Genomic DNA, 25,504 nt, shown 5'->3' with positions numbered 1-25,504 from the left:
GGCAGTTCCAGGACTGTAGACAGTGTGGTCAGAGGCTCCTAATAGCTTTTCCCCACGTGCTGAGGGCAGGCTTGCCTATTGCAGAGGGGCCCGTGAGAGTCCAGGCTCTGTGTCACTCGCCACCTTGAAAAACTTACCCGATGAGGAGGAGGGTGGAACAGGTGACTATCACTGTGAAGTGAAGCGAAGCGAAGTGAGGAGGCTGTCTTAGACTCAGTCAGAGCTGAATTTGAGAGCGGAATTCAGGAGTATACAGGTTGAAATACCCAAGCCCTCACTTCCTTTCTGAGCATGTTGGGGTTTAATCTTCCTGGTAGATGACGAAAACATTTTACCTCCTCAGCAGAGATCACAGACAAGACAATCTAGATATGTGGGCAATTTCCAGGTAGAATACATTCAGCTCAAGGCCTCCATAGAGCCTTGAGCTATGGCCTTTAGCACCACCACCACCGTTTGTTCCTCCTGGCAAACTTTCCTTTTTAACATATATATACACACACTTCACACTTAAAACCAGTCCAGTGCTAACTCCCTGCTAGTCTGGCTCATCCTTGGGATGTTGAGATGTGGAATGCAGTACTTCACATAAGGAAGCACCATTCCTGGACCCTGTTTTCTGATGCCCAAAGATCAGGCTTCTGGGCTTTGTATTTCAGGCACAATCTTATTGCATTGATAACTAGAAAGAGGCGGGGACACGTTACTAGCTGGCCCAGATCTCTCAGAAATTCTCCCACCACCTCTGATTTTGTTCAGGTGGGCTAAGAGAACCGCTTCCCACGGGCCCTCCTTGCTTACTCACCCGTCAGAAGCTGCCACTAAATGGAACTTATTGTTTGGTTTAGCACACTTCTGAGTTCCCTCTGGATCTCAGGGGAGGAAGTGGAATGTTGCCCAGAGGCCACTGTGTGCACAGAGGCGAGCAGACAGGCGGCCTGAAAACATACATGCCTCCTCCGTCACCCTGAGCTGGACTTGCCTCCTCTAAGCAGAGCTGGCCCAGGCCGTACTACAGTCACCATTCTTTGCACTTCACATTTGTCCTTTGGACCATTAAAAAACTAAAACAGCACTCCCTCCTCCCTCCCACCCCATCTTCTCCATTCCCCTTCCCTCCCTTACCCATTGCACTTTTCCCGCTCTGCTTGAGGGCTACGTCACACCTCAGCAAAAGCTAAGCTATACTGCTCTGGCTTCTTCCCGCATCGCCGGGCAATGATGGCCAGATACAACATGAGGAGGGCCACCCAGTAGCAGCCGTACAGGATGGCCCCAGAGACAAGGAAGGCTAGCTCCGTCTCACTGAACAGATCCTGGCAGTAAGCTGTGTAGGCCAGCCCCCCAAGGAGGACTGCCACCCAGATGGACACAGGGATGAGGCCGATGAAGTTTACCACAATGGTTTTTCGGCCAGAGGTGCCCCAGCCAGACTTGTTGATGGTAGCAATGGCAAAGATCTTGGCTGGCAGGAGGCTGGACATATAGAGAAGGGAGTATAGTGACATGAAGATCATCTCTGCATTGCCCCGAAGGAAGCAGGCGTATGTAGCCTTGATAATGCCCACCAGCTGCACTGTCAGCAGGAAGAGAAGAATGTTCCAGATGCGGCCACGGTAGAAAAGCTGTATGACTGTGGCGATAAGGAAGAAGGGGAAGAAACCCGTGACCACTGATTCGTAGGTCATCCAGAGGTGGTGCTTGTGGAACCACAGAGAGTTGTAGAGCCACTCGCGGAAGTAAGACTTGCTCCAGCGGGTCTGCTGGTTAAGCCACCGGAGGTACTTGGTGGGGGTCTCTGTGAGGCATTTAGAGCGAGCTGTATACTTAGTCCTGTAGCCGAGACTCAGGACTCGGTTGGTGAGGTGCCGGTCATCCCCAAAGCTGCACTTGCTGCCTAGGAACTTCTGATGGTACCAGTCCTCCAAGAATTGCTGAAGGAGGCTGTTACGGTACATGCCCAAGGGCCCGCTAATGCACTGCACACAGCCAAAGTAGGACTGGCAAGCCCGCTCCACATTGAAGGCCATCCAGTACCGCACACTGCTCAGGAAGGAGATCCATGAATCGTATTTGTTGAGGATCTGCAAGGGAACCAGAGATGCTGGGCCTCCTTGCCTGAGGACATGAGCCCCAGGAGACAGACACCAGAGACCATGAGGCCTCCATACACCCCAAGTGCTGGAGCCCATTGCTCCAGTTCCTGGCCGTGAGTCCTCGCCCAGCCAGAGCTGGGAAACCAGAGGCTCAGAGGAAGCGACCACACCCAGTCACTCTCCCCGGCACCAGCCCCACCTCTCTTCCGTGTCATCTGCACCGACTGTCCCAATGAAGTTGCTCTAGCAGTTAAAGCCACCTTCAATCTCAGGAGGCAGCCTGTGGTGGTGGCCAAGAGAAAGGCTTGAGAAAGAAGCACACACCCCAGCCACCCATCCTGACCCTTTCTGCAGTTGGAAAGCTTCTTGGGAAGACACGGTATGTTGCCAGCAGTACCCTTGGAAGAAGATATGACCCTTTATTTGTACCATACTGCCCGGAGCTCTTCAGTGCAACGTCCCTAAGAGCAAGGGTTTCTCAGGGGTCTAACTTTGGAGTTGCTTGGTGCACCACTGGCCAAAAAGGAAGCCCCCTCCAGGATGGATGGCCTCAGAACACTGTGCCCCTCCCAGCAGCATAGGCTCTCTATATACCTGTTAAGTAATTTCTCCCCACTTAAAAGAACAGGAAAGGGGTTGGGTAGCAGATGAGCCCTTTGATACCATTGAAAACTGTCAAAGAGGAAACACCCCTCCAAAACACTAGGAAGTCAAGATGTCCATTCCTAAGCATATCCAATTAGATTAAGAAGCAGAAAGAATCCAGACCCCCCCCCCCCAGGAATCCTTGGTTACTTCTTACTTGGACATCTCCCCCGACTCCTCCTACTTGGGGGTCCTCCTCCAGGACTCGAAGCATTTCAATCGTGCAGGCTGGATCCAGCACAGTGTCAGAGTCACACACCTGCAGAAGGAATGCACTATCAGTCCATTTCGACCTCAGGTACACACACACACACACGCACACACACCTTTCACATGATACACTTCAAGCTACTAGCAGAGAAGTCTATGCCAAATAGAAAGGGTGAAATGAATAACAAAGGAAAGTAAGAAAACGAGTTCAGGTACCAGGCTTGATAGCCACTAGACCGAGAGATCTCCAGGAGACTTTCCGTGCTGGGCCCAGAAAGGGAGAAGTGCTTAGCAGTGGAGAAATCTTTAGCCCCTTACAGAGCCAGACTCCTCAGAAGTGGTCTTAAAATATTTCTCAAAATAGTATTTCTCTTCAAAATAGTATTTCTCTTCAAAAAGTCATTGAAATCAGATGACAAGCATTGTGGCTAGACCAGGGCCAGCAGACATTTCTCAGAAGGCCAAGAAATGGCTCCTGCCAGAGGCTACTGCCCAAAGCTTGCTCATAGGATTATTAAGAACAGGGTCTTCCCTGTTTCAGCCTCTGGCCTCTTAGACAACCAGCCTAAGTGGAGGATGTATTTAGCCCAGTCACAGGACCTCTAATGAGGCTTCCAGGCCTTTTGTGTTCTGTTGGCCAAGTCTCCCAGATCGGGGCATGGCATGGCCACGGGCTGCTCTCACGTAGATTCTACTCTGGATGGGCCTGGAAGCTGGCACCAGCTACCTCCAATCAGGACCTGGATCAAATCCTGCCCACCTGCCCGCCTTTCCTAGGGAGACTCCTGGTTTATTTCTAACAGGTGGCCTGTTATTGTTATTAGTTGAACCTGGGCTACGAACACTTACTCTGGTGGCTGACTCCTTCTTTGTTTTCTAGAAAATTGAGATGATACAAAAAGCCCAGATAACCAGAGTAGAGGAATTGGTTTCCTGACCCCTGAGAGAGCAAAGAACAGTATCCACAGATAAGCCCAAACCCTGTTCTGCAAAAGCCTAAAATCCTTTTACTAAAGTTGCTGAGGACCTATTAGCCTTCAGGAAGGGGGCCACCCTCTACACTCCAACCCTATGCTTTCTCTCTCCACGTTGGAAGACTCAGTGGCCATAGACAAGCAGCAGAAAGCAGAGGGGGAACCAGGCAGAGTCATCACAGCCACTCCCTCCTACCTGCACAATGACACATCCTTACAATCCTGGCCCAGACTGGGAAGGCCCTAGGGAGCCTCAGGCCACTCCCAGAGCCCCCTCAGCTTACAGGCCAAGCTTCCCAGGGCTGCTGGTCTCAAGACTACTTCCTGCCATGACCCTACCTCATTCCTCACACTGCTTGGCTTCCCTCACCCCAGGGAGGTCTTTCCAGCTGAGCAAGGTTAGGAAAGTTAGAGCTCTTGGCTGCCTGAGTTTCCCCACTGGCTGGAGCAGGGTTATCTCCCGAAGAGGGAAAGACACCTTCAGCAGGGCTCATGAAGACAGGCAGAAACCCAGAGTGTTTAATGACTGGCGCCCAGGGCTGCCCCAAGTAGTGAGCCCAGAGCCTTCAAGAGAAAGGCTGGCTCAGGTGCATGAGCCTATCTGCTGATCCACCAGAGCACAGAGGAAAGGAAGAGGTGTGGTAGAGCAGGTTTGGGGGGATCCTGTGCTTCAAGGGAGTAGATGACAGAGTCACGACTGCTTTAGCACATGCCAGGAGGCCTCAAGGGCTTTTTCTAAATCTTCTGAGTCCCCAGGCAAGTCTCAAAGACCCCTTGACCCTAGGTGAACTGCAGAATCAAGAACTGTCTCATATCCCTCCCTCTCCAAGGCTGAGGAGGTCCTTGGGCCTAAGAAGACAGAAAAAGACAAATATGCTAACTCTCACTGCAACTTTCTAAACAGCCAAAAACAAAAAATCTGTGGCAAGCTAATTTTAGGTGGGTACAGTAAAGAAAATTTGAATATTGGAGTATGCAACATGCTGTCAGCAAGACTGCTGGCACGTAGGTGGGCTGCCGCAGCAGCCACTATCCATTCAGACGACAGAGAAGGGCAGGAACAGAGGAGTGGACAGTGGATGCTGGACCAGAAACCTGGGGTCCTGGGTGTCAGTTTCTACTTGGTACTGAAATGCATGACCTTTCATCAGTTTTCTCTAGGTTCTGTTATTTGAAAATTGGAGCAGGGGACTTCCCTGGTGGTGCAGTGGTTAAGAGTCCACCTGCCAATGCAGGGGACGTGGGTTCGAGCCCTGGTCTGGGAAGATCCCACATGCCGCGGAGCAACTAAGCCCGTGTGCCACAACTACTGAGCCTGTGCTCTAGAGACCACGAGCCACAACTACTGAGCCTGAGTGCCACAACTACTGAAGCCCGCATGCCTACAGCCCACGCTGCTCAACAAGAGAAGCCACCACAATGAGAAGCCCATGCACCACAATGAAGACCCAACATTGCCAAAAATAAAATTAATTTAAAAAAGGAAAAGAAAATTGGAGCAATGTTAACCTTGTCAGCATAATAAAATTTCCAGGCTGGTGTCAATGCCTGCTTTGGCTGGAAGCTAGGCAGGGTCTGTTCAGGGTCCTGGCCCTGCCAAGACGGCTGCAGAATCGGGGTGGGGGATGATTTGCACGTGTCCCTCCACCTCACAGATAAGAACTTGACACCGGAAAGAGTTGGACTTTTTAGCCCATAACTAAAACTATTTGAGTGCTTGGCAGCATGATTTTTTTTTTGCTCTTCCCCACACTTCTTTATGAAGAGGCTCATCCCCACGTTGCCAGTATCGAGGCAGTATCGTACAGCGGACAAGGGCAGACTGCCGAGGCTCAAATCCTGGCTCTGCACCTTACTGCCATGTGACATTAGGCAAGTTACTTAGCCTCTCTGTGCTTCAGGCTCAGTTTCTGTAAGTGGAAATAATAATAGTACCTATCTCCTAGGAGTATTACAAGGATTAAAAGAACTAAAATGTATGAAGTGCCTACAACAGTGTCTGGTATAAGTAAATGCTATACACTTTACACCTGTTTGCTATTATTGGGCTACCAATCCATAGAACTGCCCAGAGTCACAGAGCTAAGTAACAGCAGAACCAGGATTCCCTCCCAGGTCTTTTTAACCCCAGGACTGCTGTTGAGAACCATGGTGCCTACTGCCTTCTTAAGTGCAGAGGAGGAATGTGCACAACACAAAGGACCTAGACTGGACCTAAAAGTCCCCAGGAGAGTATGCCTGCCTGGCTGGACACATCCACATGTCCACATACACCTAGGGAGGCATGCTTACCTGGATGTAGTCCACTGAATCACCAAGAGCCTTGAAGGCCGTGTACATGACCTCTCGCTTGCCTCCCCACTTCTGCATGATGCATGAGAAGGTGCTGGCCTGCACCACGTTGCGCACGCGGTCCATGCCCTCCTGAAGGCTGGCCTCCGTCTCACCCTCACCCGCCTCATGGAAGTTGCTGCGCCACACAAAGAAGCCGGCTTGCTCGGTGCCACCTAGCACCTCATGGAAGATGTCCAGCATGTAGGCATCCTCCTGGCGATTGCCATCCACCACCATGACCACCTTGAGGTCGGGGAAGGCGATGCGCTGGGCTGAGCGCAGGCACTTGCGCAAGTAGTCGGGGTCCTCCTGGTATGCAGCGATGCAGAGCGCCACAGAGCGCCGCAGCGGGGAGGGCAGCTTCAGTGGCCGGCCTGCCCGCCGCATGCGCCGGTGCTCCAGGAAGGCAAACAGGCTCTGGATGAGCAGGTGCAGACCCAGGATGGCACCGTACAGCCCGAAGGACAGGTAGTGTTTTTCTGTGTGGATGAACTGGTAGCCTGTCACATAAGCTGCCAGGATGCCACCCAGCACTGCCAGGGCAAACAGGCTGGTGCCCACCACACGAAGGGCTGTTGTCAGCTGCACCGGCATCTGGTGGGAGAAGGTGGGAGATGTGGGTCAGGCGGAGGCAGCATCCCTGGTCAATGGCAGTGGGGGCATTTTCTCTGGGCCTGGCCCAGAACCGGGAAAATGACCCACTAATAAAAACAATTACCATTTATTGAGCATGACTAAGACTGTAGACTCAGAAGCCAGACTACTGGTGTTCAAATCCCAGCTCTGACACTATCTGTGTGACCGTGTTCTACCCCTTAGTTAATTCATCTGTAAAATGTGGGCTGCAGCACTAACTTCCTAGCATCTTTAAGGATTAAATGGGTTACATATGTAAAGCACTTAAAGTAGCATTTATTATTGTTAGACAAACCAAAGCCAGAGAGAGCTGTGTGATACCTAGCTGGTGGCAGAACTGGGATCTGCCTGACCCAAAGCTCTCATAGGCAAGCTTCAGTAGGGGTGAGCCTGAGGCCAGAGGAAGCTCTGAGCACCTGAGGGGCCAGGAAAAAGGATGCGGCGGGTGGGGGGGCAGGGGCAGGTAGGCAGCCTCTACCTGGCCTATACCCACTAGGGGATTACACCAATGAGGCCCATGAAGAAAGTGGGGAAGGAAAAGATAGGAAACAAAGAGATGCCAGAGGAAAAAAAGAAGGAAACAGCTTCCCTTTCTCAAAACAGCTAAATTGGTAAGAGAAACTTTCCCTATGTTCTCTGCTTTCTCATCTTTTTCTCATTTGAGAGGCAGGGAAGAAAGGGAAAGCAATCAGGAAAAGCAGACAAGGTTGAGAAGAGGAAATGAGCGCTGGGGTGTGGACGGCCGTCCTGGAAGCCCAGCACTGGGGCACCAGAGGGAACTGCAGCCACCACTGCAGCAGCCTGGGAGGGGTGGCTGCCTGGGAAACCCCATCTACTTGGTCCTAGCGCCCACATAGAATCTCTGTCCACGTCCCCCTGCCGCACCACTCCTGGAAATGCTGCCAGGTTTTGTTTGCAACCAAGTCAGGGCTTCTAGCATCTGCCCAATTGGAAATAGCTTTTTTAATGAAAAGAGCCTAGCACTCGAACCAGAAGTCTTGTGCTTGAGACAGCTCTACTACCTCCTGGCTGCCTGACCTTGCCCAAATTCTCTGGGACTTAGCATCCCCCTCAGGAGGGATTCCAATGGTTTCTTGCTCCATAGGTCTCAGGTAAATCATTTTACTGATTAGTAGCCCTGAAAGATTACCCAAGTCGGGAGGTGGATGCGGATGGGAGACGGCTGATGAGGCCAGCTCCCTGCCCTCCATTCTGAGGCCTTCTCCCCATCTCCCCTCCTTGCCACCTGCCTGATCTGGAGAATCCTGTTTCCTCCACCACCACCACCACCCACCCTTTACAGACAATGAGGTCTCACTTCCAAGCTTGCTCCAAGTCTACGTCTCACTAAACCCAACTCCTGACCCCCACCTCAACACAAACACACTTTCTTGCCGGGGGTCTGTTCCCCTGCCACCTCTCACATAGGAGGGGTGAGGAACACGCAGTTAGTGCCTCAATAAGCCGGAGACTCAGGCCTCAGCATTCCAGCAGCTTCGGTCCGGAAAGTACTGTTGGCAGCCTCGCCTCTCCGGGAAGCGCGGCCTCCGGGCGCTCTGCCCCGCCATCCCGGGGAGCCTGCCGCGTACTTCCTCTGCAGGACTCCCGTCCTTCCTTCTCTCCCCCGCCCCCCCCCCCCCCCCCCAGCCCGCGGCCGTCGCACGCGCTTGCGGCCCAGGGGTCCCTAGGCCCTGCATCCACCGCCCAGGAGCGCCCCCGCCCCCTCTAGAGCTCGCATGCCATGGGGGCGCTGCGGGCACTACTGCCCGCCTGCGCTCTGGGAAAGGGCAGGGGGCGCCGAGGCCAACCCAGCGACCTGCCGGGCGCTGGCGCCCCGCCTCGGTGCAGTGCCGGAGGCGGTGCCCACCAGGTTAACGCAGCCGGGAAGACACTGGCCAGGCTTCTCGCCCACGCCAGAGCCTCGCCTTCTGGCGAAGGCGGTGCCGGCCACACCCACGTGCGGGTTTCCCACGACCCAGCCTGGAAGGAACGGAAAACCCAAGGAATCAGTCGACCCAGGCCTCACTCATCTCCTCGGGGGCCCCAGCTACCTTGGCAAAGTGTGCCTGCAGACAAAGACGGCGTCCCCGGTGTCGCCGGCCCCCTCCTTTCCCAGGCGGGACACCCTCCTCCCCTGCTCAGGAAGTGGAGACATTACCTCGGCACCCCTACGCCACAGAGGACCCAAGAAGGTCCCGCAGCTGGAGACCCCACGTGCAATCAGGCGCTGGTGCGGGGCTCTGCCTCAGGTGGCCCTGCCCAGACAGGGGGCCGTGTCACCCCCAAGCCGGCGGAGGGAGCCTCTTGCCCCCCACACCCTTCGCTCGGAAGGGATCAACGAGAGCTCGGCCCCGGTAGGCTAACGCGCACCCGGCTTCAAGGGCAAGAGGTTGGGGGCGCTCCCTAAGCCCTCCCCCCACCCCCAGAGATGACGGAAAGAGGAAAACCCCAGACAAGGATGCACGCCGCCAATCTACTCCCGACACTTTGCGGGGCTGCCCAGTCTGCAGCCTCTCCAGCTGACAGGTGCGCCCTGCTGCGGGGCCCACACGCGTCGGGGTGGAAACTTGCGCGCGGGGTAGGGGCTCTTTCCTTTGCGCCCGGCCGCCCTCCCGGCCCCTCCGAGCCCGCAAGGGAAGGGGAGCCCAGGCCGCGAGTACGTGCGGCCGTGGCCCGGCTGACCCGCAAAAACCCGGGCGCCAAGCATCTTGGTGCCTGGACAGGTGCGAACCCCTGGGCGGGCCTGGGGCAGGGAGAGACTCCAGCCAGCCTCATGCCCCTCACCGTCGCCCGCCTCCCAAGCCATTCACAAACCAGGAGCCACAAGGGAGGAAGGGAGGAGAGGCTGGAGAAGGAGAGGATGGAGGAAGAAAGGGAGGAGGGGTCAGCGGGGAGGGGGCTGCAGGAACGGGAGCCGGGAAGCTTGGAGATGCCGCAGCCCTCAGCCCGCCTCCCGGCGCTGGACGCCGCGCCCGCACGGCCCCGGGAGCCGGCGGGGTCCGCGGGGCTCAGCAAGAGGCACCCCTGGAGCCCGGCGCGCCCGGGTACCCCGCGCGGCCCGCTCCTCCGAGGCAGCCGGCCGGCCGGCCGGGCCTGCGCTCACCGTGCCGCCGGCTGCCCGCGCTCCGGTGCTTAGCAGGCCCGCGGCTGCTCCATGCCCCTCCTCCCGCTCCTCGCCGCCGCGCCTCGCTCCACCGTGCGCCGCCGCCACCGCGCGCTCCGACTGAAGAGCTCCGGCCCCGCCGAGCCGCCTTTAAGTACCTAGCGCGTCCCCGCCGGGAGAGGCGCCCTCCTCCGGCCCTGGGGCCGGGAAAGTTGGGAAGAGTGGGAGGGCTCCCCCGAGGGCCGCGAGGTAGCACCTCCTTCCCGGCTCGGCCAGAGGTAGCCCCACGCGGCCGGCGCGCGGTTGGACGCAGGCTCCCGAGTGCACGCGGCTACTCCAGTTCGCAAAGACTCAAGAATCTCCGCACCCTCCGAAAATGGGTTCCCCCTCCACCGCTCTCGTTCCGGGACCAACTGCCCAGGGGGAGGTGGTCATTGTGCTCAACCTAGAACCTGAAGCGTAGTTAACTTCAGTATAACCCATAAGGGCTTCCAAAATTATGACTCTCAGTTGCCCCCTCCTCTGCAAAGCGGGGGAGCGGATAGAAATCCCTCGACTGCAGCACGCGGAGGGACTGTGCGCTGTATAGGGTAGTCCCTAAAGCCCAGACCCCAGAACCTTCCTGCCGGCAAAAAAAAAAAGGCGCAGAAGAGAATACTTGTTAAATACAAAAAGACTGGTCAAAGGTGTTACCAATTGTGAAATTGTGACAAGCTTAGCTTTCAATCCCGCAGTGGGGCGCTGATGACTTTAACGCTTTTTCAAAAGCTGCAATGGTTTTGCAAGAACATTGTAAGTTCCAGTGTCCTAAAGCCAAAACCAACTCTCCTCTCCTTTTTACACCTTTATTTCCGACATCCATGACCTCCTAAATTCCCAACTGATCTCATCGCCAGAGGCTTCCAAGCTCCCAAAAGCTGGTGCTAGACTTGGGTGAGGTGAGGTCGCATGGGGTTGGGGGGAGGTGGGGAGTTCTTAGCAGAGGAAGTTAGTTCAGAACGAGCTGAACACGCTGGGTTTCTAAATCTCAGAAAATCTTGGAGGTATTATAATTGAAGACTAATAAAAAATGAATTTACATATCTTCCAGATACACCTGGGACAATTTCCATCACTTTTTCCAAGCTGCAACAAATTTATAGGAACCTGAGTTGCAATCTGTAAGCTGCTCCTCTCAGAAGTCTTAGGGGCTAACCCTGACTCACTCTGGGCCACAGAGCTCACCCCTCAGTCGCCCAGGCAAGCAGACCCCTGGCACACCTCCTCCACTGCCCCCCCCACCCGCCCCGCATCTTGTGTTACATAAACCAAATCACTTCTGGCTTTTGCTTGAGAAAATCATCACTAATATGCTACATGGTTTAAACGTGTGCTTTTTAAAACTAGTATTCGCGATGGGAATGTGTTTTGAACCTCAGATGGGCCCTATTAAGAGCAAACAAGGCACAGGTGGAGAGAGAAGCCCTTGGTTAAGAGGACGACTCTGGAGTCAGTTCTGCCCCTAGCCGTGTGGCACTAACCTCAGTGTCTTCATCCCAGAAATGGGATTGAGTATCTACCTGACATGGATGTCACAAGGACTGAAGCGACTGACTGACAGTAAGTGCTCAGTAAAGGTTAACTGCAGCCAACTTCAACCAGAGAATGGCATCTGCTTGCTGATGCTATGGATTCTACATGCCTATCCCTCTAGGATGTGACACTTGGTGACAGGAAGTTCAGAGATCAGTGTTCAGGAAAAATGCCTTGTCTCAATTGCATTACGGACTCCTTGAGCTCTAGGCCACCGCCTCTACATCCAGGAGCATCACAGAGCCTGGAGTTGCCAGAGACTGGAGGAGCTATCTGATTCTACCTCCCACCCAAATTTGCCATCTGCAAAATTTTAGAACAGGGGAAACAAGCAGGGGCTGGGCGGCAACAAAGATGAGTGCATCGGCCTGCTGGGGAGCCAAGGTCCCATTTAAAGGAGATGTCCCTTTGAGAGGGAGGGCCCAGCGTGGCCAGGTGCTCTGTTGTTGAGAAGCCAGAAATCCAGATTTTTACGTGAAATCTCCTCATATTAAAGTGTTAGCTACTAATTCAAACGTTAAAAAACACTCCACAGGCCAGGCCAAGTGTGTCTGTGAGTCAGATCCAACCAACTGGCTACTTGCAAGTGACCTGTTTAGACTCTTTAGGAACGGAGCAGCCAGTTTGGAAAGGTCCCGTCTGCCCTCAGCAACACAGCAACATGACATCTTGGGTGCAAGTTTCCTGGGGCTGCTCCAGGATCATCTCATGCCTAGTTAATTTCTAAGGCTCCAAATTTGTCCCACAGGCTTAGTGCCTGTCTCACGCAGCTGGTTCCAGGGTTGCGCTGGTACAGCACAACCTCACTAGTCAGTTAAAACCTCCGAAATGAAAGGCAGGTCCAGATGCAACATTATAAGAACAGTAAACACTCTGCCCATATCAATTGCCTTGGCCCCCTAAATGGCTTCCCCCGGGGAGCAAATTATCTTTTTCTGGTCTGCAGGGCCAGCAACCTGGTGTTATCAGGCAGCTTGGAGAGTCTTTACCTTTGTGGCCCGGCAGGATTTGCCTGTAATTAACATCCACTTTGCCGTGACCTATTTGCATTCATCTCTTCAGGGGGAGATGGGTAGGGGAATCCTTAAGGGTCTGATACAATAAAGCTCACGTTTATCTCTGCTTACCACTGGGGATTCAGAAATAGGACTAATTCCATACCCAATTACTTAAAAATGTGAATTCAGAGGTTGCTGAATTGGCTTTTACACAGGTTCCAGAGGGTAAGCCTCCTATTCAGCTCTGTAGCAGAAGATTCATGCGGCATTTCAACATTCATTTACTAAACACTGAAGACCTGATCCGAGCAGAGAAGGATGCTTTGGCACTGCAAAGTCTCAGGCTGGTCCCTGCCATCTAGATGGTTATCCGTTTTGAAGAAAAATACACTTGAAAAATTAAGTCACCGTACAAGAAAGTTTATAATGTTGATGAGAGAATCCAACTGCAAGAGTTTGAAGATTTCGGGAAAGAGATCTCTGTGAGCTGGTATGGGCTGGGCAGTTTCATGGAGGACTTGAGCTGACTGTGTAGAGAGACAAGAGCATTCTAGACAGGAAACAAAGCTTACGAACAAGAGTAGGTAGAGGAATGGGTGAGGTGTGTTTGAAGGCCAGCAAAAGAGAGGTCTGGATGAAACAAGAAATTTACACTGAAGAAGTTGCAACGGTGCCTGCTCTGTAGAAAGTGCCTGATAAAGTCTAGCTGCAGAGAAGAAGGAAGCTAGGGATGGATTCTGGAAGGCCTTGGATGACTGAATAAGGAGTTTGGATTTTATCCAGTAGGTAACAGAGAATATTGAAGTTGTCAGAGCAAGGTAGTAAGAGGCTGTAAGTATTGTTTGGGGATGGCTGAGCCAGTGGTGTTTTGGGGTAAGGACTAGGAATGGGGTAGGAGACCTGTTAGGAGGCAGATAAACCACAAAAAAGGGGTGAGAAAGGGCAGCTGTGAGAATTGTTGGTGCTGCCCTCAGGAAGTGGAGGTGAGGGCAGGCAGTGCCAACTATCTTGGGCACAAGCGAGAGTACAGGTGGAGGAATAATCAAGGAAAAGAGACTTCTACAGTTCGGAGGGTGGAGGGGGCCATTCTCAAAGCTCTGGAGGTTTTGAGATGACTGGAGCTGACAGTACCACAAACACATATTTCACCTTTCAACTAATTTTCAAATCCAAACCCATGAAATACCCAAATACCTTTGTGCCAATAGAAGCCTGCCATTCGATCCCTCTTGTCATCACTCGTGCTTGAAGCTGCGGGACAACCCTGCCAGCCAGTAACCAGGAGTTGCTTTGCTCTGCTGGTAGCCTAGTGAATGACTGGGTGGGGGAGGGGCGGAGGGATGGTCTCGCTCCACAGGCTGCCCCCTCCCCCTCTGACCTCACGCTTTAGTGCTCCACCCTGGCATCCAGCCCACAGCCTCTAGCGAAGCCAAGCAGAATGGGGGATGGCAGCCAAGCCACCAGGTCTCCCCCAGTCCCTCCAGGCTTCATCCCATCCACTTCCTCTGGGCTGACCACAATCAAAACCTCTTGAAGGTAATGAAGGTGAATTTAAATTGGCCCCCAAAGAGTAGCTGGTTATGCCCCCCAGCTGACTACACAGGGCCTCCTCCTCAAGGCAGCCTAATAATCTGCCACACTAGTTCATACATAATTCCAAGTGGAAAACGTGTGCCTTGACAGCGGCAAGGCAGCTACTACCAAGCAAAGTTATCCCTTCATAACTCTTCCCTCTTACCGACAAGTACTCTGTAATCAGTACCATTTCTAGGTGCTACGTTTGAAGAAGCAGGCTTAAGGATTTTCTGTCCTGCAGTTACAATGGTTAGATTTTAACTCCAGTCTCCCTCCGTGGATAGAAGAGTCATTTTCATTTCAAAATAAAGGGCCTCTGCTCTGCTGGAGGCAGAGCTGCCAGCTCCTACTAAGGGGCTAGGTTCTTTTATGCTGGCTTGAAGGTCAGGATTAGAAGGGCACACAGAACGATAACCAAGTGTCAAGCCAGACCTGGAGATGCTTTCTTGAAATCCTGAACAGAAAAAGCTCTTCCTGGCCATCTTTCCTTCCTCTCCCTCCCCCAGGTGAATACAGAAAGAAATCCAGAAGGCGATTTTAAACCATAACCTACCTTCTTGGCAGAATATTGTGCAGCTACTAAATATAATGTAATGTTCGGGAAGAGAATGTAGGAATAGGCAAAAATGCTTATAATGCAATGTTAAGTAAAAAAGGCAGGATACAAAAATTGTCATGTATGAATGACTACATTTACGTTGTTTGCTTTTGAATCCTATGAATTAAAGGGCAGGAGAGAAATTCACCCAGATATTAAGATCAGGTTTGTTTGGGCGGTAGAACAATGAATTTTTTCTCTTTGCCCTTTTCTCTGTATTCTCCAAACATTCTATAAATAAGTATAATAGTCTTGTAATAAAAAGATTATTTTAAAATGATATGAATTGTAAATTCACAGAATTTCCTTCTAAACTAGCGCTGGGTGGGATACAGCCCATATCATACGTGGGCTCATGTGAAAAAGCCTGGCAACCTCCGTCTGCTAAGAAAGCAGGAAAGTTGGGAGGGCCAGGATATAGGATTAGTGGTAGCCAAAACTCCAGTACTTTGCTTTATTTAAATCCCTCCCACTGTTCCTTTGAGAGAATTTTTGCAGGGAAAAGAGGAGTATGTAGAGCTGTGCCTGCTCACCCAGCAGCTCTGAGTAAATTATAAAAAGACTCCTTCTTCCTTCCTCCTGGCAACACAGCCCAGAGCCAGGGCACACGGCTTGCCTGGCACAGCCCAGCTGGTGTCAGCCCCCACTCAGCCCCTCATCCAGGGTCACGGTGATCCTGGGGAAGGGAGGCAGGTGCACTTAATGTGGGCTCTAGTAGTACCCTGAAAGGATGCTTTTCCTGAAAAAAAGTATTTCCAAGAATGATGATGTCAACAGCATTGCACTCCTGCCCGGGGAGAGGCTGTCTCCTCTGGGTGCTGTAAACCTACCCCCATGCCAGTACCGATGGGTACGTCCACACCCATACGTGCACGTAACATACTGTACACAGAACGGACACACGCGTACTTGCTCATTACACAAGCGCACACTCACTTTCCCGGACTTCAGCGGGATGCAATCCCAGCCTACAGCCCCAGTTGCAGGATCAGCAGGAGAAGAACAAAACCACTTAAGGTAACCTTGTTCCAAATTCATTTGGCTTCATTACAATAACATCAACCACAGTTCTTAAATGTGCTGGCGCTTCTGCTTCATGTCCTTGTTCTTGATTAAAGACACTGTTAGTCACTGTCACAGAGGAGGTCCGAAGCTGGATCCTCCATAAAAGCAATTAGAGAAGAGCTGAGGGTAGAGGCAGTCCCCATCAGCTCCTTCATGGGGAGAGACCCCCCAAAATATGTCCCACTCTCAGATTTTTTTTGTTAGGACACCCCCCCTAACTCTCTCTCTCTCTCTCTCTCTCCTCTTTTCTCACCAGATAAGCTAATGTAGTGGTTCTCACGTCTGGCTGCTGCACGTTAGACTTTTAAAACCTGGGAAGCTTTCTGAAAAACACTAATGCCTGGACCCTATCCCAGATCGATTTAGTCACAATCACTGGGGGTGAGCCCCAGGCTTGAATTTTGTATTTAATTCCCTAGGAGACTCTATTACACAGCCAGCAGTGAGGACGCATCCTGAGGATTCTCCTCAGCTGGGTTTGCAAGTGCATTTCTGGCACTGGGAGGACAGCAGACAGCCAGCCAGTCCCAGAGGTGAGCTCCAGAGCGTACAAGTATCTATCCATTTTCCTCCAGCACCATGCCTGCCACACTTGTTTGAATTAAGTGACCTTAAAAACTTAACAATGAACCAATGAGCTACTAAGCCAGAAGGAAAAAAAAGAAAAAGGAGAACAGACGCTGACATGAGGTGGAAATTAGGAGGGAGAGCCAAGGAGAAACAGAGGCGGGCAGACAGGACCAGCTGGGCACGCCACTCCCAGATCTCCGGATCTACCTGGAATTGGGTTGATATAATCTTTTAGTTGGCAAAGGTGCTGCCTGCTTTTTCCAGAAGAACTGGGGGAAAGCCACAGAGGAGAGAGTTGCCAAAAACAACTAGGATTAGTTTTTGTTTTACAAAGGACAGGACTTCTGCACACTGAGGACTTTTCCTACCTAGAGGATGGGTTAGGGTAGTGGATATGGGCTGCTCTCTTTTGGGGCATGGAGTCTCCATGACTCTCTCTCACATGGTCCTGGCCTTGGCCACAGAGAAACACCCACATGGCTGATGCTGGAGCCTTGTTCTTTGCACTCTCTGAACAGCACTGATACAGTTTCTTTGGAAAGTGGCAGGGGGATCACCCCACGCCCAGCTCTTCAAAGCATCAGCACAACCATTCTTTTAGTAAAGACAGCCTAATTTCAGGCTGGCCCTTCCCTAAGATTAACAAGGTCACCATAAGTTTTGAAGTTTGGAAAGTGGTGTGTGGTCTAATAAAGAGGTGTGTGAATGTGTCCCACCCAGGCACTGTTCTGAGCAGGTTTTAGCTCTTAAGGCAGACAGTGAAGATTAAATTTTACATCATTTAATAAACCACTTAAACGCCCAGTAGCTCTTCCTAGTTCCCCAGCAGAGAGGGTGCTCCTGCAGCTCCGAATCTGCCCCGCAAACTGCCCTCCTCTCATAATACCAACAACTCTCACCCTCAGCCCCCCCCCTGCATCTCTGAGATGGAGTTAGGTGCTGGCTAACTGGTTCCTATAAGAACTAGCAAATGAAGTCAGAAGTTTCTCTGCTCTAGTGCACTCACTCGCTTCTCCCTTTGTCTCTTCCCATCTGCAAGAACTTATCTCTCTGGACCTTATTTTTCCCTTCTGCAAAATAGGGCCATTAATTCCAGTCTCATTTTTTTCTCTGAAGGAATGGTATGGAATAGAGCTATCAATGTATATATGTGAGAAATACATACACACGCATTAAAACAATCCATTGTTATCATTCTGAGATACCAAAATCTGAGAACCGAAACCCCGCTTACAGGAGGTAAAAGGGTAAAACAAACAAAAAACAACAAACCTTCAAAGGAGACATTTCTGGGCTCTGACTGGAGTTCACGGGAAGACTTACTACATTTTCTATGTTCCCACACACGGCGCGGCAGCTTCAAGGGTCTACTACCTTAGCCACCCCCAGAAAGAAGAATAGGCCTTTCAATGAGCAATTTACAAAAGCTGCCAAAGTACAGGAGCAGGTGGGCTGGGGGGCTTTAGCAAATCTCATCTCCGGCTGCTAGGCAAACTACAAGGTCAAAAACAAGATCTATAGCAAGTTCTGGTGTTTGAGGTTAGGTTTTGATGTACGTGGACACTATCTGGAGGGAATCAGGGCTGAGGTTTATCTTGACATACATGGTCCATCTGAACAAGCAGGGAACCACTGTCTTTATCCTCACTTATAATAACAGTTTTTTACCACTTGGAAATATAGTGTCTATTGGGTGGCAAAGCACAGTGGCTAAAAGCTCAGCCTTGGGAGCCAGACTGCCTGGGTCCAAATACTGGTTTGGCTACTTCTCACTAACTATGTAATCTGGAGCAAGTAATTAGCCTCTTGTGTGCCTCAGTTTTCCAATCTGTAAAACAGGGATAATAATAATACCTACCTCGGGACTCCCCTGGTGGCGCAGTGGTTAAGAATCCGCCTGCCAGTGCAGGGAACATGGGTTTGAGCCCTGGTCCGGGAAGATCCTACAATGCCTCGGAGCAAGTAAGCCCATGCACCACAACTACTGAGCCTGCGCTCTAGAGCCCGCGCTCTGCAACGAGAAGCCACCACAATGAGAAGCCCGCGCACCGCAACGAAGAGTAGCCCTCGCTCAACGCAACTAGAGAAAGCGTGCAGCAACGAAGACTCAACGCAGCCAAAAATAAATAAATTAATAAATAAATTAATAAAAATAATAATACCTACCTCATGGGCCCAGTGTGAGGATTTAGTGGATTAATATATGTCAAGTGTACAGAAGAGCACAATAAGCTCTTTATAGTGTTAACTGATTATGATGTACAGTGATGTAGAGCTACAGCAATCATTCATCCTGGGTTTTACAGGATGAACCTGATACTTTAAGGGGCCGTCAGACCCGATGTCCTGAGTCTGGTGTGGGAACCGTGGTCATTAACCTGGGGACACCTCTAACCCCATGAGAAGGCATACCCTAACACTCAGGACGGAGTCTCAGAGCTGAGAGCCTAGTCAGAGCTCTTTTGAATACACCTGCAGGAGCTCAGGATTTCTCTCCAGGACGAGTACTTGTAGCTGGACTTTGGCTGCCGGTGAGCATACTTGCAAAGTGTTATTGTGCCCCTACCGGTGGTTTTGATACACAGAAAACTCCGTCCCCTGAAGATTTCCTGGGCCTGAAATTATTTAGAGAATGGTGTTAACACTTTGCTGTGGTGACTGAACCTGCATTGCATGGTTATTAAAGCAGTGTCAGCTGAGGATGGAGGAACGTAGATCGGCACAAGCGTGTTGGTGGAAGGAACACTGAAAATGTTCGTATCTTCTGGATCCAGCCTTCCAACCTTTTAGGACTTATCCTATAGAAACACTTCAGTATGCAAAGAGTTATGCTCGAGAATCATTGAAGAATCATTGGAACTTAGAAATAATTCAACTGACCATCAAGAGGCAAATGCTTAAACCAGCTGTCGTTCATCTATACAATGGAAGACATGCCACATCACAGGGGAGAGGGGGCTGTAAGTACTGAGTGTCTCCAAGGTATGTGACTAAGAAAAAAATCTATGGAACACTTTTTATGGTGACAATCCCATTTTTGTTTTTGAAAGCAGTAAGGTATATTCATGTTCGTTTGGGAAAAGGATGAAAGGAAGGAAAGATCTAGAGGGATATACACCCACCTGCTGGTCAGTGGTAACCTTGGGGTAGGAGTGGAGGTGAGATTGCGAATTCTTCTTCGTTACATATACTTTAAATTTGTTATAATTCATAAAACATATAATCTGTGCGTGCATGCACACACACACACACACACACACACACACACACACACGCAGCCAGGGCATCTGTACCTGAGGGCTCTGCCACTCCTCAGCACTCTGAGGGCAGGGGGCCAGCACAGGGTCGGCATCCCTCAGCTCGTGTCAGCAGAGTTCCAATGACTGCTTTGTGGGACCCACATGCCGGGGCTCCTGTGTGTATATGAGCTCCTGAGTGCTTCTCAAGCTGTGCTCTAGTTGAAAGGGCTTTGCTGCTATACTAATTTTGGGGGGAGAGGCTCCTTAGGATTCAAGAGATGTTCAAAAGAGTCTGCCTCAAGCCCCCCAGGAGACTTGGGCCAAATTCCACCAAAAGGGAATAACAATAGTTTGCCTCTCTGTTCCACGATGTTGTTGTATCATACAAGTTCATGGGTAAAAAATGACCTTCCAAACTAAAGGAAACACAGAGTAACTGATCTTGCTATTCTATGCCCCCAGGGACTGCAGAGTGTCATGGGGGTGGGGGCAGGTAATACCTGAGCTTCCTGGGAGTACGGACCTACCTGAGTCAGCATGAAGAACACTGGGGAGGGACAAGAGGGATGACCCTTCAAATAAGTGGGTGCAGCCCCTTCCAGGGCTGATGGTGCAGGTCTGCGCTGCCTCTACACCTGCTGGAGGCACGGGGTACGCTGAGCACAGCGCTGAGCCCCGCCAACAGGGAAGAGTGCAGCAGCCAGTGTTCTAAGAAGACAACTCCCCAACCCCCAAGTGGCCAGTCAGCTCCGAGCAGAGTGGTGCATGGAAGTGAGGTGCCGTGCACTGCAGGGAGGCTGCTGCGTGTGACTGCAGAAGCTCTGTGGCTGCAGAACTCGCTGGAGGACACAGCACAGCCTTTAGAGGTCACGCCTGCTGCTGTCCAGGAGGCAGTGGAAGAAGACCACCCCCCATGCCCCCGTCGTGGTCAGGGCAGAGTGGCTTGCCTCCCACAGCCCACCCTGGAACTCAGCTCCCGTTCTGACTCTCTCCCTTGCCACTGAAATTCCAGCTGAGCTTTTGGATTTCTGTGCAGAGAGACTGCAGAAGCCAATCTGGTTTTGTACAGGTCAGGTGAATCATCCTCCAACCAACTGATCAACTTTCACGTGTCTTGGCCATCCCTCCAGTGCAGGCGGCAGGCAAGGCTCCCTTCACTCACAGCCTCACAGACAAAGAGATGGAGCAGGGCGGGGACAGAGGCCAGACCAACCCGTCTGCTGTCCTCTTTCTTCTGGGGCCAATGAGGAGAAACGGCTGCTGCCAAAGAAGGCGTTGGTGAAAGGGGATGGGGCTCACCACTTCCAAACTGAGAAAAAACTGTGGTTGGATGTGAACAACTTCTGGCTCAATACATTTCCCATTTTACAGCTTTTATCATCTTGGCCTCAAAGCACTTTCCAAAAACAAGCTGAAGGGGCTTCAGGTGGAAACAGGTCTGCAGCTGCCCCCTCACTCAGAGCGGTCCACAGGCTCCACGTTGTTCGGCACGTCGCCCCCTGCACCCCCTCTGCTCCACTTCCTGCCCGCTCACTGTGCCCAGCAGCACTGCCCCTCCTCTCTCACCTCCGGGCCCTGGCACTCGCCACTCCCTCTGCCTGGACCGCTCTTCCCTCAAGTATCTTCATGGCCGCTCCTTCACCTCCTTCTGATCCTTACTCAAACTTCAACTTCTCAGTGAGGCCCTCTCTGGACAACTTATCCAAACTCACAGCTCTCACCCCATACACTCCTCACCTCTCCTTCCCGACTTGATTTTTCCCTAGAGCATTTATCACCATTTGATATCCTGCTTTATTCTTTATCTTACTTGTTGCCTGTCTCCTCCTGCTACAACGTAAGCTTCCCCTGAAGGTAAGCATTTTGTTCACTGCAGTGTTCTCAGCATCTGGTGCTACGTCTGGCACATAGTAGGTGCTCAACAAATTGTTGTCGTCGTTGCCTGTGATTCGCTTTCCTACCTTCCTGTCCCTGGTCAGCCCTTACACGTGGATGGGTCGGCAGAGCCATAGGAAAGTGAAGGAATGGAGAAGAGAGGTGAAGAAAGAAGAATATGAACATATGGAAAAGTATGTGTTTGGAGAGACGATAAGGAGCAAAGTGCAAGTTAAGAGATTTCTGATTAAATAACAGAGTGTGTGGAAGGGTAAGTTTGTGCCAAGGAGGAAGGACAAAACAGCAGAGAGGGAAGCTCTCCAGAATGTCCAGTAAGTCTAACCTGATCAACCAGTCGACACTTGGGCAGAGAGCCTGGGGTTTGGCTGCAGCCACAGCTTTGGGCCCCTGCCTGACTCTTGCCACAGTGCCATCCTCTGGAGACCAAGGGAGATGTGCCGGTGGCCTAGAAGAGGAGGAAGAAGCAGGGAAGGGAAAGGGGGCAAGTAAAAGACTAATGAGTGATACAGGGGGGCGTGGGACAGACTGCTACACAGTGGAGGGGACTGGAGGTGCGAGGCCAGGAGAGTTTCTGTAGCAGAGACAAAGGGAGGAGACTGGAGGAGCAGCAGGAGGAGGTGGCCGCAGAGGGAGGAGAGACGGGCAGAGGTGGGAGGCAAGCACAGGGACGCTGCTATTACACAGAAGCAGACACGCGTCTTGGGCCTGTGCAGGAATGTGTCACTATTGCTCCTGCCATCTGCCCCTGGAGTTCTGTGCCTTTTTCTTTTTCTTAAGTTTTGCGTTCTTATTATCGTAAAGCTCTCAATTCTCATGCTTTCTCAAGGATGGAGACATATATAGATACAGATATCTATATACATATCTATACATATCTATATACATGGGAGATTATTTTACAATTTGGTAATTTTTAATATTTTGGTCATATTTGGTGTTTAGAAGGGTTACATTACGGTATCCTCCCCTTGAGTTTGGTAACAAGGACAGAAAAGGTCACTCTCTGAAACTGAATCCATCAAAGTCAATAAAGAACAGATGCTTTTAGCCAGTTGCCAAATAATTCAAATTAAGAGGCAATTTATAAATGGAGATAAGGGGACCACAATGCTTTGTGAGGCACTCCCTAGACTAGGTGTTTAGACTAGAGACTTTCTCAGTCTAATCAAGCTGATCAATTAGGATATGTCCTCAGAACGGAAATACATTTAATGCAAATAAAGTTGTAAGTTAAACCAACCATCTAACATACCTAATCTGATTATCTTAAGTGGGTTTTATGGGGTTTAGTTAGAGGAAGGCCAAGAAATAAAAACTTTTAGTGTATATCCAGCTGGTCCAAAGGAGATTCTTCTCTGATTTGAAAGCCCAATCCTGATTTTCTAGACACCCTTGATTTGGAGAATGGAATAATCCAACTACCCTAGCTGAACAGAAATATTCCTTGGAAACATCTGACTGCTTCTGTTCACTGCTCTCTAGGCTAACCTGTGGGCCATAGCTTTCTGTGAGCTGGCCTCTTTAAAGGGATGCTCACCACAAAGGTTCTAAGCTAAGGACGTGCCTGTAATCTGGCCAGAAGAAAATAGCCTGATGTTAACTGGCAAGTGGGCTTCTAGACAGTCCTTCAGTCACCTGAGAGTTCTGGGAAATTGTGTTTTGGTTCTGCTGGGCCTGGTCACCAGAGAGTGGGGATAGAATCCTGTGATAAAATTCAGCCCTGCAGAGCTGAGGACTGGTTAAGGACTCTGGGTTAGCCTCACCAAGGTGTTGATGACTGGGAGGGGTTGTCTGAAGCGATCATCCAGTACGTCTTTTTTGTCTTCTCTTTTAGCTGCAATCAAAATTCAGTAACCAAAATATATAAATAGATAAAAAGACGTCTAGAGTGTTACGTGTGAAATGACTTCAGTAAACCTGGCATCAGGTCACCAATACATAATGCACTTTCCAACAGGCATTTAGCACGAACACATTGTCTAAGCATTCCTCTTTCTCAAGGAGCAGAAGACTGAAGGCGGGATATAAACTCTCTCATCTGAGATGTTTGTGGCTCTTTTCTCCTATAATCAGGGCAACTCTGTGCTAACAGTAGCAGAGGGAGTAAAAGAAAATGGCCTGGGAGGGCAAACACAGCACTTACCTTTCTTCTCTGGAAGATTCAACCAGCTTGATTCTCTTTTCTGGAGATCAAATCCTCGGCGTCATCTCAAAAGCTTTCCATCTCAAAAGCAGAAGACCAGATTCAGACCTGTTATTCTTTCCAGCCAAGATAGTTTTATTCCAGTTTTGCATGTTTTGATAACAATTTCCTTTCCCTCCCTCCCTACAATTGCGTCTCTGTACCCTGAAATGCCTCTTGAGCATCCAAGGATGACCCGCTCTGGCTGCTCCTCATTACAAGAGGGACAATCTCAGCATGAAAGAATATCAAGACATGTGATCTATGGGTGGGCCAACCTCTTCTACTCAAGTTGCAAGAGAATGGTCAATTAATCAAATTCCACCGGTTGTGTTAAAAATATACTGCCATCAGGTAGACATCCTTCTCTAAATGCTACAGGACAGTGAAAAATGTGCAGGTTAATGAGATCTGTAATCTTTTTTTCTTTTATCGGCACACACTTCAGGCTGGATGCAGGATGGCTAAATAGGTGCTTTAGGAAGGTCAGCCCGAAGACACACAGGACCAGAGACATAAAGCCACCTCCGGGGGCAGCCATATTGCCAGCACCAAAGGGGCAGTGGGGCCACCTGCTGGAAGGCTTGGGCACTGCTCTGGCTGCTTGGTCCCTCTGCCTCCTCCATGTCCTTTGAGGTTGGTCTATGGCAGGACCATGATCTTTTTCTCCAGCTTCTGTGGTGGGAACAGGAAGTTTCTCATTATCTCATCCAGCTCTTCCAGGGCCAGCTGGGCATGGAGCTTGGCAATGTCATCGGACTCCAAACGTACCACGTGCTTCAGCAGGTGGTAGAGATCCTTGAGGACGTCCCTCAGCACCTGGATGAGAGAGACAGAGTCATGGCCATCTGTCTACTGTGCCAACACTTCTCAGAATGACCTAACTGCCTTCTCCTGTCTGAGGAGTTCTGTGAGGAAACCCACAGGCTCCTTTAAGAAGATAACGCATGGCCCTCTCAGGTTGGAGATCGAGTGGGGCAGCTGTACTGAGGTAGGCTTCCTTTTGGGTTTCTCATGCACTCCTGACCCCTCACTACACTGGCCTTGGTGGCTGCTGCTCCCTTTTAGCCCCAGACCCCTCCCTTCAGTTCCAAGGCATGGCACAGACCCCAGGACCATAGGCAGGCAGTACTGCCCAGATACGGCTGCTCCTGAGAGCATGTTTACCAGCATTCTCCTCTCTAGCTCCCACAAAGCCCTCTGTGACACCCACCGAACAGGCACCTATCTTATGAAACGCAGGAGGCTATTTCTTCAGCAATCATGCTTTTCCTTGCCACTACTTTAAAAATTTTCCACCATTGTTTCATGTCCGTGTCGTTCCCTCAGTCACTATAATTTTTTTTCAACTCCAACTCTGCAATGGGAAGCAAGAGAGGACTCCATAGACACAGTCACACCCATTTTTCACATCCAATACTCTGATCTGATGGTCTGATATGGAATTGGGAGGGTGCCAGAGCACCTACTCCCAGGAGCTTCTAATTTTGTCCCAAGTCCTCCTGGCTTGGGAGCCAGAACTTATAGCAAGAAATGGGTTCTTCTAGCAGAAGAACAGGGAAACTCAGAGGAAGGGGCCTTAGGGATCATTTAGTCAAATGAGGGACTGAAGACTCCAGGTCACAGGGGGTCACATGTCTTGTCTGCAGCCACTTTCAAAGTTACTCCTGGTTGAGGGCTCTTTGCCTCAAAAGTTACAATTTTTTGGGTCAGGTACTGCACTAGTATTTTCCATATATTATCTGATTTTTATGCCAGTCATATAAAGAAAGGAAAGCCCCACTTTACAGATGAAGAAACAGGATTAGAGG

General features: G+C 50.8%; 2 protein-coding genes across 2 annotated transcripts in view; both read right to left on the bottom strand.

Moving 5' to 3' along the window:
- Nucleotides 1–1,160: 1,160 nt before the first annotated feature.
- On the bottom strand, nucleotides 1,161–23,790 carry HAS3 (hyaluronan synthase 3). The gene is made up of 4 exons (XM_059999338.1): nucleotides 23,655–23,790; nucleotides 6,218–6,853; nucleotides 2,899–3,000; nucleotides 1,161–2,084 (listed from the first exon to the last, which is right to left on the bottom strand). The coding sequence occupies exons 2-4, from the start codon at nucleotides 6,851–6,853 to the stop codon at nucleotides 1,161–1,163; spliced, it is 1,662 nt and encodes a 553-aa protein (XP_059855321.1). The 5' UTR covers nucleotides 23,655–23,790.
- The window catches only part of TANGO6 (transport and golgi organization 6 homolog), a 176,303-nt gene continuing 174,556 nt past the window's right edge, over nucleotides 23,758–25,504 (bottom strand). The window contains exon 18 of the mRNA XM_059999336.1: nucleotides 23,758–24,512. Coding sequence (XP_059855319.1) covers nucleotides 24,336–24,512 — 177 coding nt within the window. The 3' untranslated portion in view covers nucleotides 23,758–24,335. The remainder of the gene's footprint in view (nucleotides 24,513–25,504) is intronic.

Source organism: Delphinus delphis, chromosome 20 (assembly GCF_949987515.2).
Source record: "Delphinus delphis chromosome 20, mDelDel1.2, whole genome shotgun sequence".
Classification (NCBI taxonomy): domain Eukaryota; kingdom Metazoa; phylum Chordata; class Mammalia; order Artiodactyla; family Delphinidae; genus Delphinus; species Delphinus delphis.
This window is presented reverse-complemented; position numbering and strand designations above follow the sequence as displayed.